The sequence below is a fragment of the Scomber scombrus genome, chromosome 16 (genome assembly GCF_963691925.1).
Source record: "Scomber scombrus chromosome 16, fScoSco1.1, whole genome shotgun sequence".
NCBI lineage: Eukaryota > Metazoa > Chordata > Actinopteri > Scombriformes > Scombridae > Scomber > Scomber scombrus.
This window is the reverse complement of record NC_084985.1, coordinates 9917647-9931784: the sequence shown is the minus strand read 5'-3', so window position 1 is coordinate 9931784 and position 14138 is coordinate 9917647. Positions and strand designations below refer to the sequence as shown.

At 41.9% G+C, this 14138-nt stretch overlaps 1 protein-coding gene across 1 annotated transcript in view; it reads left to right on the top strand.

Annotated features, from left to right (window-relative positions):
- myo1g (myosin IG) overlaps positions 1-14138 on the top strand; it is a 50482-nt gene that overhangs the window by 12492 nt on the left and 23852 nt on the right. The window contains exons 13-20 of the mRNA XM_062436584.1: positions 1760-1834; positions 2015-2147; positions 4553-4719; positions 5740-5947; positions 6573-6796; positions 7653-7797; positions 11339-11443; positions 12218-12331. Coding sequence (XP_062292568.1) covers positions 1760-1834; positions 2015-2147; positions 4553-4719; positions 5740-5947; positions 6573-6796; positions 7653-7797; positions 11339-11443; positions 12218-12331 — 1171 coding nt within the window. The remainder of the gene's footprint in view (positions 1-1759; positions 1835-2014; positions 2148-4552; positions 4720-5739; positions 5948-6572; positions 6797-7652; positions 7798-11338; positions 11444-12217; positions 12332-14138) is intronic.

Genomic DNA, 14138 nt, shown 5'->3' with positions numbered 1-14138 from the left:
ATAATTCCTTATGAAATATAGTGCAGTAGAAGTTTTAAGCAGCACTAATTCTTTACTGAAATGCAGTGTACTTGAGTAAATGTACTTCAATACCTTTGACCACTGCTCGTGTTATTGACGGTCTGTATAAGAGCGCGTGTGACAGACCTGCAGTGGTAATGACAGATGGCTGTCCCTGTCACTGCACGTCCCCGTCAGCCAGCCTCGACTCGTCTCAGGGCCACGTCGAGGTCGCTCCAGCTGAGCTGTCACCCCTCGTATACACTCCCCGGTGGCACTGCTACCCCCCCCTCCATCATCTCTTGTCCCATCCCATCCCATCTGAGTCTATCCTTACTCTGGCTAAATATACCCTCATCCTCGCCACCCGCCGCCCCTCCCCATGCCTCCACTCTCACCAAACCACCACTGTCAAAAGCTTTGACCTACTTCGCCTTCTCCTTCTCTTTCCTCATCCTGTTTCTTCTTTTTTCCTCATCCTGTACTGCAACCCTCACCTGGCTTTTTCTTTATCATCCACACATGAATTCCCTGCAGTATTTCAAGCTGCAGATGCAGCACTTTGAGCGGCCATGAGATCCATCAAATCCCCTCACTGCACAACTTTATGCACTGCAAAAATCTTACATCTTTGTCGCTTGGCTCTCTCAGCTGTGTGCTGCCCTTCACCTTGTTTACCAGCCCTCTCCTTGCACCAGCCTTGACCTTCATGCTTAAATTTACTTTCCTCTAAATCATCATCCCGTCTCAGGGGGAGCCACTGCCTTTATCTTTGCGTGTCCTCTCCCGTTTTGTCCTGTCCTGTCCTTGTAAATGAGCGTTGTGCCTTGTTATTGTGTTGTTCTGACTGCTCTGTCTCTCTTTTCCTTTCACACTCTGTCCCTCTCCCCGGCGAGCTTCCCGGAATCTGGTCAGGTGATTTTCGCCGCTCGTGAGCCAAGGGTACACATCTGTCATAGCCAGCCTCCGCTTCTTTGCCTCCAGATGTGACAGCCAAGGACACACTCATAGGGCTGTGCAGACCACATGTGACACTCTGTGTGTCTGTTTATTTTTTTCCCTTTGTGTGTGTGTCTGTTGAGAGGAAGGCATGGAGTGATATCATGTAGATAGATTTTAAAATGTAATGTGTGGAAGAGAGTAGGAGCTGATGCTTATGTATGCACAATTTTTTCTGCCTTCTCAAAAAAAGAGGAGGATGCATTTTTAAATTGCAGAGCATCCTCACTTTGCATATTATCATTGCTTTGTGAATGAGCAAAGAGAGAGGCGACGGTTTATTTGAGGCAGAGCTTACACTACAGCAGGCTCTTGCCCTGCGGCTGGTCGGCTTATGTAACTGTGCCTTACAGTGCGCCCGTGACCTCCTACTGATGCTGCACCAAAACCAACTGAGCAGTTTGAAGTGAGGCAGACAGATTAGTTTGTAGACAGTTCAGTTTTTTTTCTTCTCCCAAACGTGAGCCGAGGGGGGAATTTGACCATGTTCCTAATTTGTAAATCGTCTAAGCGGCGTGACTCCTGTTCTAATCCTCTAGCCTGAGGATTGTGAATCATTCGGGGCAGAGTGGAGCCCGTTAACTGGTAGTAATAGTGACCCCTTAGTTTACAGACAGTTGCTATATAAACTGTGTCATGCTTTCTGTTTGTAATTTTTTTTCTCTCTTTTCCTGACACAACACTTTAATCAAAGTGCTCTTCAGTGAGTTCAGTTTTTCAGCCAATAACACTCAATTACTTTCACTTTCTTCTTCTACAGATATTCCGTCGAGGGCTTTTTGGACAAAAACAAGGACATGCTTTTCCAAGATTTCAAGCGTCTCATGTACAACAGGTGCCAAATAGTCTTCACTGACACTGACACTCCAACACCATCATACACCTAACCCAGCAACTGGGTTAAGTGTATAAATGAGTTTCTTCTTCTCCCTGTTTGCACATGGCTCCTCTACTAGCCTAGTTAATCATGTCCTTTCCTCACTTTTACCCCCTTTTCTCGCTCCTCTCTCTTTAGTGCCAACCAAGTCCTGAAGGAGATGTGGCCAGATGGTCAGCTGGGCATCACTGAGGTCACTAAGCGACCTCTGACCGCGGCCACCCTCTTCAAGAACTCCATCATAGCCTTGGTGGATAAACTGGGCTGCAAGGTCAGTAGTTTCTGTGCGTGACTGACTTTCTGTTCCCTTCCCTTTAACCCTCAGAGGGAGCTGTGGGCGTATGACTGATTAAAGCTTATTATTACCCTATTCTGACAAGTATAACGTATAACCAGGCAATGCTGCCCTATAAAGGCAGAGAGCAGTAACCACAGACGCAGTGAAGATGAGAAGAAAAGGGTTTCAAATGTTCAAGCTGGTCAGAAAAAACTGCACAAAAGATAGAAAGGTTGTATTTTAGGCTGATTATTTTACCAAAAAATGATGTGGCTACAGAACCAACATTATATCTTAAATGCACATACGGCACCTTTTTATTCTCTTAGCTGAAAACACAGCATCCATCAAAATGTGTATAAAACAATATAATACATGTACAATCTAATACATTCAACTATGTGACTTAAAGGTAGCTTAACTTGACTAAGTTGCATTAATGCAGTCACAAGCTGAGAGATGTCCATTATTATTGGATTTCTCATTTAGTTATGGGAAATAATAGGATTACCAAGATGTCCAAAATGCATATAAATTATGGAAAACAGCCAGGAAAAAATCACAAAGTAAATTTAGGTTCAAGGCTAGCCGAGGCTAGCTCACTAGCTAGTTTTTCACTTCTTGCTTCACTCGTCTAGTTTCCTGTTTCTCTGTTGAAGGGCGACAAACGCAACAGTATTATTTGAGAGTCAGAGGGTGCAGTTATTGCAATTTGTCTTCGATTTTACCTCTGATTTGTTGTTAGTGCAAATTATGCGTACTGTTTCCACAAAGGGCTTACATTACGTTTGTGCATCTGATAAAATTCAGAGTTGACCAAATATGTTGTTACTGCATTCTGGCTTTGTGGGGAAGAATGGGTGTCAAACCAAAGTCACTACAGTTTGTGTTACTTACGTGTTTAGCACTAATGTAGATCTTCCCTCCAGTTTACTCTGCTGTTATCATACAGCCGGTGCCTGTAATATTTGCATGAGTCAAAAGTTTTTCTGACGCTGTCACTGAGTCTGCAACGCCTCTTTTGGGAAGGAGTCACCATGCGTGACAAACGGTGGAGGGAAAGGAAGTGCAGCAACATGTTTGTATACTCTTGTGGGTGTCTGACAGTAACAGTTTTTGTGGGTTGCTTGTCTTCATCTTGTGTGACTGTGTGGAGTTGGGAGGGTGCACCGGGGGTGGGGAAGGTGGGGGTGGTAGACCACCTCTCCTGGCCTCATCTCACCGACTGAAGTCTGACATTTTCTGTTGTTATTTTTGGATGGCCTGCTGTTGGGCTGTTGTAGCATCTCATCTCAGTGTGGCTGAGGTAAAATGAACGGAACTGTTTTCCCCCCCTGTTTTCCCTTCAGGTCACATTAAAAGTGCAAATGCTTTCTTCATCAGTGCAGGAGCACCTGTGCCCCCCCCCCCCCCCTCCCCTATTTTCCTCCCATCCCCCATTAACAGTCTCTTTTTAGTGAAATATGTGCTGAACTGAGATCAAACTGGGGGCGTACATGCACATGCATCATTGATATTAAGGACTGCGATGCCAGCGAGCACTCAAGTGCTCACTTTGTTCTGCCTTGTTCATCTTTCATGGACAGAGAGCAAGAAACTAGAAAAAAACACAGCAGTCTCTGTTCTTTGACTGGACATCGTGTCCCTCAGAGATCCTTGTCAAGGTGCAGGCGTCCTGCCATAACCTCACTCTAAGCTTTGTTGTCTTCAAAGTTTTAATGTGCAGTTAAATGTGCTGTTAATAAATAGATGTGCTGGATGTGTTATGAGGCTGATCTGCTCACTGTAGCATCTGCTGAAATATTCTGCAAGTCTGATTAAGGTCACTGAACCCGGTTTGCCAGTTTTGCAGCTCGGCTGCGGCTCAGTGACACTTTACAGACTGAGTTTAGTTTATTTACGTGCACAGTGATGAACACAGCAGTGGTGAAAACAATTATAAAAACACAAAATAATGAAAGACAAATACAAATTTGTGCAGGTGATAAAACAAGAGTGTTAAGAAGAATATTTCCTCAGTCATACAAACACTGAATCATCCCAAGTGTTGCAAGTAATACAGCATCAGTTTTAGTACTTAACTGTGTTGGAAACGTAATTGCAGCCTTACTTTAATTTCTTTTAGTTCAGTCTTTACTGCAAGTTCAAGTGCAGCATTATTGTTATACTTTCTATAAATTGATGCACAAGTTGGTTACAGTAATGTGATGATACGATATTTCATTGATCCCTGCTGGGAAGTCCAGTACAATATTTCACAGTAGATAAAAACAGTCATGTGAGAAGGTGGCAGAGATTTGTCGGCCTTTGGTTGAAACATGATCTGCCTGCCACTGATTCCTGCAGCCCAACACTGGGATAAAATCAGCTGAGGTAGCAACCCTTGTCTTGTCTTCCAGGAGCCATACTATGTGCGATGCATTAAGCCCAATGAGATGAAGTCCCCGGTGTTGTTTGACGACGCTCGCTGCCAGCATCAGGTGGCCTACCTCGGCCTGCTGGAGAATGTCATGGTGCGCAGGGCGGGCTTTGCCTACAGGCAGCCCTACGCTCGCTTCCTGCAGCGGTAAGATGTTCAACCTATGAAGCAAGACTTCTTCAGTGTTTAAACTCTTCCTTTGGTAAACTTCTCTGTGAGGAAGTTAAGAAGTTATTTCTGTTTTTACTACATCAGCAGCTCAGTGTAACACCAGGGGTGTAAAATGTACCACAGTTTTTTGTTCCAGCAGAGCTATTGCTACTCTGATCAAATTTGACTTTGAATTATTACTACAGTGCTACATGTGTTATCCACAGTACACAGACAGAGATATGAGCTTAGCTTTGGCTTGTAGCAGGAGCAGACAATGGTGAGGTCAGAAAAGTCGCAGTAGCTTGTTCATTTTCCAGCAAACACTGCAAAAAAAGCGATTTAGACAATCGACAAATTTGACAACTTTGAAGCACAACATCGATGCAGGAAGCTGAAATATTCTGTTTTTTTAGTCACTAAACATGGATGTATCATGAGCTGGATATCGCACCACTGCTTAGCATTGCAGCCAGGTTTTGACTGGTCACTTGTGCCATTGCAGCAAAAAATACCCAGAAGCTAGAAACTTTTTTTGATGTTTGCACCAGGCGAGCAATTCTTACTGAACTGATAATGCAACATTTTCAGTTCCATTATCTAGCTCTTATAATACATCCATGTCCCTAATAAAGGTCAAGATCCCAAAACATGAGATCCTTCACTTCCCATAATGCAACACAATAGCTTCTATTGTTCTACCCCTCTTTGCCTGTTAAATGCCCAAATAACCTCCATGCACCAGTTTGTAACAAAAGCTTTAAGTCAAAAATGTGCTCCCTACAAGCTCAAGTCAAGCTACCTCTGATATCACTTGAGTAATTATAATTATCATAGGATGAGTGGTTCTTCTTCCTGACAAGTAAATTGACTTTGACATGTAAAATGAGTCTACTACTTCTGACAAAAAAAAACAAACCCAACACTGAATAAAATGTACTCAAAAGGCTTAAAATTGTAATATTATTCACCTCAACCAAGCTCTAATTCATCACCCTCCTCTTGAATGTTTTGCAGGTATAAAATGACCTGTGAATACACCTGGCCGAACCACCTAATGGCCACCGATCGGGAGGCTGTGGAGGCCATCGTCACCCAGCACGGTTTCCAAGATGACGTGGCGTACGGTCACACCAAGCTGTTTGTGCGAACACCGCGGTCTCTCTTCTCTCTGGAGCAGGAGAGAGCCGCCCTCATTCCCATCCTGGTGCTCTTCCTGCAGAAGGTTAGCCACATTAGCATTGGCATCACTGTGTTAATTCGCCATCAATGTCATCATCATAATCACTCTTAGTATTCATCCGCAGCCTCAGCGTGAGCTCTACGGCTGTTTTTGAAGCCATGCGTGTATTTTAATGAGGATGTATTGATCTGACAGTCTGATTAATCCACACAAGGACCTAATTTAATGTCACAGGCAGCTCGGATCAGGTGATTACAGTTAATCACCCATAAAGTTCTCTTCGCCAGTCTCAACCGTTGGCTTCTGGGTTTCAAAGCAGAGATTGCAGTTTTCCTCAGCCTCATGAATATGTGGCTCCTGGTTATGTTTGACTGAAATTCATCTGCCAGCTTGAATCCTAATTTCCTGTAACAATAATTGGGATAATTAATGAGATCCAGAGCACAGTTACATTAAAGTCAATTACTTCACTCGCTCAATGAAATACCCTTCTCCTTCCTTTCTCTCCTGACCTACTTTGATGACTATGCAGAGAAGTCTGGCTCTTTAACTGGAGCACAAGTTTGTTTTCAGCTCAGCGGGGCTTTCAATTCATCATGTCTGCAGCGACACCTTTCTCCTCTCGTTATCTGTCTTTAATGTGTCTCTCTTTTTCGAAAACAAACAGGTGTGGCGTGGGGCTTTAGCTCGTATGAGGTGCCAGCGGATGAGAGCCATCTACGCCATAATGGGCTGCTATAAGCGCTACAAGGTCAAGGCCCACTTCTGGGAGGTGGAGCGGAGGTTCGCTAATGTGCGAACCATGGCCGACTACGGAAAGACCGTGGAGTGGCCGACCCCACCTGCTGCTCTGTCCCAGTTTCACAAAAATACAGTCATGCTGCATCGCAAGTGAGATCTCATCAAATGAAACTCATACACCACAAAAAAAACAACCTTTTCAAACTATTCAGAGATATTTTCAGTTTAAATATACTCTTTCAGCAAAGTGAGATAAATTCACATGTGTAGAAAAGAAGATTTGGATAAAATCATGGTAAAATAAAAAAGATCCAAATCCACTCCAGGTGTATACAGTCAAGATGGCAGCAAAAATAACATAAACAGGGATTAATTAATCTCCTGCCTTGTCAACTAGACTTGTTTTCAGTCTAGTTGATTGCCAAAAATGTCTTTTGTTATGTTGTATCCGATATCGTAAAAAGACGAAAGTGTCATAGTGATTCTTATAAATGTTTATTTGAACTCACCAAGGTACCAAAAATTGTGACCAAGTGATCTAACGTAGCAATCAACGCAGGTCTGATTGGTTAACTTTAGTGGAAACAAGATTTGCTGCAGACAGAAACACACACACACACACACACACACACACACACACACACACACACACACACACACACACACACACACACACACACACACACACACACACACACACACGACCAAACACATGATCCCCTCCGGGCTTACGCCTACATTAAAATGCATTAAGTTGCATTAAAAACAAATTAAATCTTTTCATTGCTCTGGCAGGTTTTCGCAGTTTAATAAACTCAAAAAGTCTTTGGGTGATGTTTCTGTGTGTGAGAATGAGTTTCGGATTAACATTAATATGTTATGACACTGCAGATAAAGTCTATTTGTATGCCTCACAGGCTTCCTCCTGCTGTATTTGTCTGTGGTACCTTTGATCTATCACTCCACCCACATGACACACTGTCTTGTTCTCATCCCTTGTTGTCAGGTGGTGGGCGCGGCAGATCATAAAGAACATCCCTCCATCTGACATGCTGGAAGTTCGGGCCAAAGTGGCGGCTCTAACTGCTCTGAACGGAGAGAGGAAAGACTGGGGCATCAAGAGAGCCTGGGAGAGGGACTACCTGGCTAATGTAAGAAAGACACATGAACACAATGCAAACAAAGTGGAGCCAACAACATGTATCTGCATGTTAATCAATCACAGATGTAAAACACTCTTTAAATATTCTTTAAACAATAGAGATTCTAGTAAAGCATGGGGATTGATTCTCTGTGGTAAAATACTCAAAACTCAAGGTTCACTTCCTTTTTAGTTTATTTTTTAGTTTATTTAACTGAAACAGTTACAGATAATGTTAATATGAGAAGTCTTTGTATACAGGGCATTTAGTGGAAGTCAACTTGGAGCTCCTGTACTCCATCTGTAGACTTTTAAAACTAGATGAAACAGCATTTCGAGAGTACCTAATTCAGTATTGTGACAGGTTTCCTAGTCAAACAGGACAAACGGGTGGGATATAACGTTGGAAGGATGAGGAGGAATGAATCTCAGGTCTGCGCTGCTAAAGGTTGATTGATTGATTGATGGGTGGATGTCTTGATATTATTGGTTGAAACTGGTTGTTTCAAACCTACGTAAGCCCACGACATATCTTGTTTTATAGAAAGAGAACGTGATTGGATTTTGATAAAAGAATACAAAGAAATTTAATTTTAATTTTATTTTTTTTGGCATATATTGTTATAATCCCCGTGAATTGACCTCATATGACTTCTACTTTCTGTAAAACACAATATCTCAAATGGTAACATCATCCTGTACTAGTGGGCGTACATTAAAATTTCAACCAATAAAACCCTTCATAAATCTTTGAACACCCTCTCTTGTCCCCCCATCCCTTAAAATATAACTGTGTTACTCTCCCAAACTGATATCTTTTTGGTTTTCACCAATGATGCAACAGAGATATCCTGTTTCTAACTTGGGTCAGGTTCCCTAAACACCAAACATCAAAACACACCTCCTGTACTATGTCCTGCCCCAACATCCTGTTTCAACAAGACATACATAAAATCAAGGAAGTAAAAGTGTTATTTCATGGAGTGTTTAAAGTATGACAGGGCGTGTAATCTAAAAGGGTTAAAAGGGCCATTTTAATCTCATTTTGACTTTAAAACAACAATTCAAAAAAGTAAAAAATACCCCCAAATCTGGGACTTTTGATCGTATCCCATGGTCCGCTCAGGTGTAATCATGTGACTTAAGATGGACGAGAAAGTTTATGATGTCACCACTTGTTTTCACATGACCCACTACTTGGGTCATGTGATGACACTTGAGCTCTTGAAGTTCCATTTGCTGAAGTGGGTCATGAGATATGGTCAAAAACGGAGATAGTGTGTGCACATGACATACTGTATTTTTAGATCAGTTGCAGGACAATAAATGAAAAGTAAACAGCTCCAGTAAAAACATTATTAAGTGTAAATTTAATCTTATCATCTTGTAACACTGTTAGACATCAGTTTATGTTTTTGCAATAACTATTTCTTTAAGGGGGTGTCAGCTTTTTAATTTACCTTCTTTTTAAGTGCAAAATACCAAATTAATCTGCAATTAGTTACTTTTTAATAAGATATTATTCAAATGTAATGTGGTAAAGCAGCTTTTAACATTTTAAAGGACATTCAGGATTGAATTTGTTATGTTAAACTTTGTTTGCTTCAAAGCTAGAGCAAATTTTTTTGTTAGAGAAATAAAAGTACAAAAAGTGACTTTACCCAATATACTCCTCAAAAACGGATGAAAAGCTGATATACTAGAATATACAATAACAGAAATCCCCTGTACAGCACAAACTGTTTGCAGTTTAACCTTTTGAACCTTTTAATTTCAATGATTTTTACTTTCACGGGCTTTAATGGTGCAAAACCAACAGAAGTTTTGTGTTTTCTCCTCGTTTTTCTTTTTACTTTCTTTCACTGGAAGCAGTTTCAGAGCTGCCCTCGCCACAAGAGGACCTCATTTACTGTAAACTGGTCAGTGCAACGCTCCACACAACAGGATGCTTATTCCTTTTATAAAACTAACTGAGAAAATCCATTGAATTATTCCCCCCCTAAAGGCAGAATGTGGTTCTGCTTGAGCTCAGCATGCAAAACAAGACCTGAATGGCTCGCAGTGTATAGAATCACCGAAATCGTCTGTTGTTGTGAATGTATAGGGTGCATGTGACGAGCCTCACGGTAAACAGCATGACTAAAGGAGGAAGATGCCTCTGAACGCAGCCCTTCTCTAATGACTCCCACACTCGGCTCATTTACCAGCTAATCTGAGGTTGTTTGGTGGCCCGGAGGCTTGAAAGACTCCTTCAGGGAGCGTGAGCATGACCGCCTCAGAGTCCTGAGTCACCCCCCTCGTTAGTGTGTCAGACGGGCCCGTGAGTTGCTGGCCTCCTTCAGGGCAACCACCCTCACGTGATTGGAGTTATTTCAACAAAGACTTATAGATAAGTGTGCATAATGCGGCATGCCTGACTTGTATGTTGTGTGGCTGACGTTGTTTTCCCATCACGCCTCCGAGTACAGAAAGAACGAGAGGATGGAGAGAAAGAGGGACAGTTAACTTCGTTATTTCCACATCAAGCTGATCTTCAAAATCAGAGCAGGGATGTTGCTGTGTGTGAACTCATCAGGTCAGGAGAAAAGATGAAGTTTTCAATTCAGTATTTGGCCATCTATGTACAAATCAGTCCCTCACTGGATAGTTGGATAGAATCAACAAAATGTCTAATTTATTGTCTCCTATTAATTACCATCACGTGCAGCTTCAGCTCCAGCTGTTTACATCCACTGGCAACACTTAACTCCTGAATACTGTGAGTTTCTACTACAGGAAGGTTGCAGGTAGAATAGTGAGATGGATGGATGGATGGATGTACAAAGTGCTGAGACTTGAGGGATTTAAGTCCAGTATCAGTATCCTTTAACTCAACGTTGACTCTTTCAAAACTAAACCAAGACTATGATCAATTTCTTAATCTCAAAAAATGGCTTTTAGTTGGAACAGTGACTATTTTGCAGATATGTTCAATATATGAAAGTATGTAGACAGCAGACCATCTTGTACTCATGGATGCAGAAAGTCTAATTTCATCTTTAGAAGAAGCACCTGATCAAAACGTACAAACTGTGGTACGGGGCTGTCCGCATACTTTTGGCCTCATGCTTGATATTCAGTAGAAATGAATCTTGTTGATTAACGCAAAACATATTTAATGCAAAAATATTTTTAGATGAATATAATTCTTAAGAGTAACAGACACATACAAGTGAAGATGGTGGCAGCTCCTCTCTATAGGAGGTAGACTATAACACGGTTTTAGATTTCCTTCTTAGCTGCATTTCTCATCAGGGGGTTTAGCTTCAGTATCAGCCGCTCTGCTCCCTCTTTAACATCACGTCAAATGCCGTGTCTGGTAACAGCAGCCCGAGGCCTCAAGCTTTGATCTGCTGCTTATGGAACTAAAGTGACAAAAAGGCTTGAAAGAGGATGAAGAGGTCACAGAGAGTTTGTGACTAACGACCAGATACACTCCTATACTGTTGGCGCTGTGGCTGGTGGCATTAGCCGACTTCTGGTAAATAATACAGGCCTTTGATTTCCCGCAGGTGCGAGACAGCCCTCAGACCAGCTCCAGCTTCACCCGCATTTCCAAGGAGCTGAGGAACAAAGACGAGTACAGTCAGGTCCTCTTCTCCGGCTTCTGCAGGAAGGTACAGTATGTGGGAAAAGAACACAGTGAAATGGAAATGTCTGTTTTGTAGCCACAAGGAGTTTCTTTCTTTTGTTGCTTCCTTCTTAGCTTTGGGATGTTTTTCTCACTTGCTCTCCTCTTCCCACCCAGTTCCACCCCCTCGTCCTTTTCTCCCACAGCTTTTGTATCAGCTCGTCTTGTACCATGTTCTGACAGTGACTGCAACCCTCTTAAGAAATGAATATGAAGAAAGGCGATAAGAAATTAATCAGAGGATTAATCATGAAAGCAACTGAAATATGAATTAATTCTCCAGTTTCTTAACCTTAAAGAGTTCCCTTTTTTTATTTTTATAAAAGTCTGTTTTAAGTGGAGTGGAGTGGAGGTGGAGTCAGCTGAGGCTACTATTTTACCTCACACTGAACTTTTTCTCATAAACTCCCATGAATGAATATGACCATATTTCTCTTATCAGGGATTGGGGATTCAGCTTTAGCTTTAATATATACATTATATATATATTTATATTTGAAGATATGAGGGCTTTGATGTTGTGAATTAAAACAACCTCCAACACTGACAGACCCACCAGAGCGTTTGTTTTGCTTTTCTTTTGTTCAGTTTTGTGTGTGTGTTTCTTCATAAAGAAAGCCTGTTTTTGAAGCTCGAGTTGGTGACAACCCAGAAGATCCTGCGAGCGGCAACAGAGACGCTGAACAGAAAAAAAGAGACCGAACAAACTGAACAAATGTGGAGCCTTATCCTTTTTTCTCTCTCTCTGTGTCTTTCTCAGGTGAATAGATTCAACAAAAGCACAGACCGCGGCTTGCTCGTCACAGACAAGTACGTCTACAAATTAGAGCCAAAGAAGCAGTACAAGGTTTTGAAGAAGGTTCCCTTAGACACTGTAAGTACCCACATGGGAGAGCACAGTGTGAATGCACACTCACACGCACATGACGACACATAGACACACTAATCTGTCTTGCTATGCTTGCAGGGATTCTCCAGTGAACACAATCATTCTCTTACCTTAACTATCAGAGCTGTGTGCTTTCATCTGAGAGGATAAAGCTGTTGTTTTTTTTATCTTAAATCTTTCATTATTATAAACAAATATCATAAAAAGACCAAAACCAAGAATGAATTTATCTGACTAACAAGTTCTCTCTGTGTGGCCAGAAGCTGATAAACATTACGCCTCGGTGCAATAGAGCTCCATTGTCATCCTAAACTATTCAACATACTTACGCTACATCCACACTAATACTTTGTCCTTTTAAAAAGCATAACGTTTGCTATAAAAAAACGGAGACATTTGAAAACGCTGCTGACACCGGCATTGCATTTTAGTGTGAACGGGCGGAAACAAAGACCTTTGATAATGATGACACATAAATCCACATTCACTACCTGATTGGGTTTTATCAGTTCTTTCATGATTCCTCATGATTCCTCATGACCCTATTACATGACGACTCCCAATTTATGTTTTCCACTGCCTTGATCACTCAGGTTAATTTTAGTAAGTTCCACCTTGTCGTCGGTCCAAGCAAAGAAATCTCTGATCTCACTTTTGGCCTTTTTCTATTCTTCCTCTTTAGTATTTTCTGCATCTAAGCAACCAACCACAGAGATTGTTTTTGTTTTAAAACACTTCTTTAAAATGAAACCTGGTGTGGACATACTCTTATAAAGTTTGAATGACATCCTAGCTGTTAGCTCTTCTAATTTCAGGTTGTTAGGAGATATTGTCCTTCAGTTTCTCATCATTTAAACATTAAAAGTGTACTCCAGAAATGTTGTTTTGCAGCTTCTGTAAATTGGAGACACTGACACAAAGGATTCATCAAAGTTGATGCAGCAGAGTCCGAGATTTCCTGACTTTTTGTTCCCAATGTGGGTCAAGCCCCAAAAACACTTTATCCTACATTACCCATAATGCAATCAATCAATCTTTTCATTAGAGCCTCCCTGTATGGTAAATACTACTTCTTTCAAACTCAGTGCCCTCACTTTGTAAAGTTGGTGGAGTTCCCCTTTAATCAAAACCGTATCGTAGCCTTAACCCGAGAACAAGTCTAAATCCCTAAATCTGTGAGATAACAAACCTATAACTAGAAAATAAAGAAGGGCACCAACACCTGCTGCACAGCATCAAGTAGCAGCTCCACTTCCTAACAGCCACCGGGAATGTAGGTCAGACCACTCGTGCTTTACTTTATCCCGGCTGTCCTTTATATGTTACTCTGTCCTCTCAATTGTACCTGTCCAGTCTCCCTCCACAAACACACACAGACAAATCTTCTATCATTTTTGACCTGGGTCACTGCCATCAATCAATAAGTTAGAGCAGTACAGAAGAAATAAGAGGACTCAAGGTGTGATAACACTGTGTCTCCTTCTGACCAAAAGAGCTTGTGACCTCCATATGTGAGTCGAGAGGGTCGGGTCAGTGTGTGTGTGTGTGTGGGTGTGTGTGTGTGTGTGTGTTTTTGATAGTGTGTGTGTGTGTGTTAGGTGTTGAGTTAGGTACGTGAGAACTTGGTTGTGCGACGACAGCGACGGCCTGGCTTTGCTTTAAGTGCTCTGCCGTCTGGGGCGAACCTGGCTCATTTCATGGCCTGATCTGGGAAATTGGATCAGTGATCTCACAGGGCTGTCGGCTCTGAAGGACAAGAGCCCAAAAGGGAAGAGAAAAGAAGGAGAGAGAG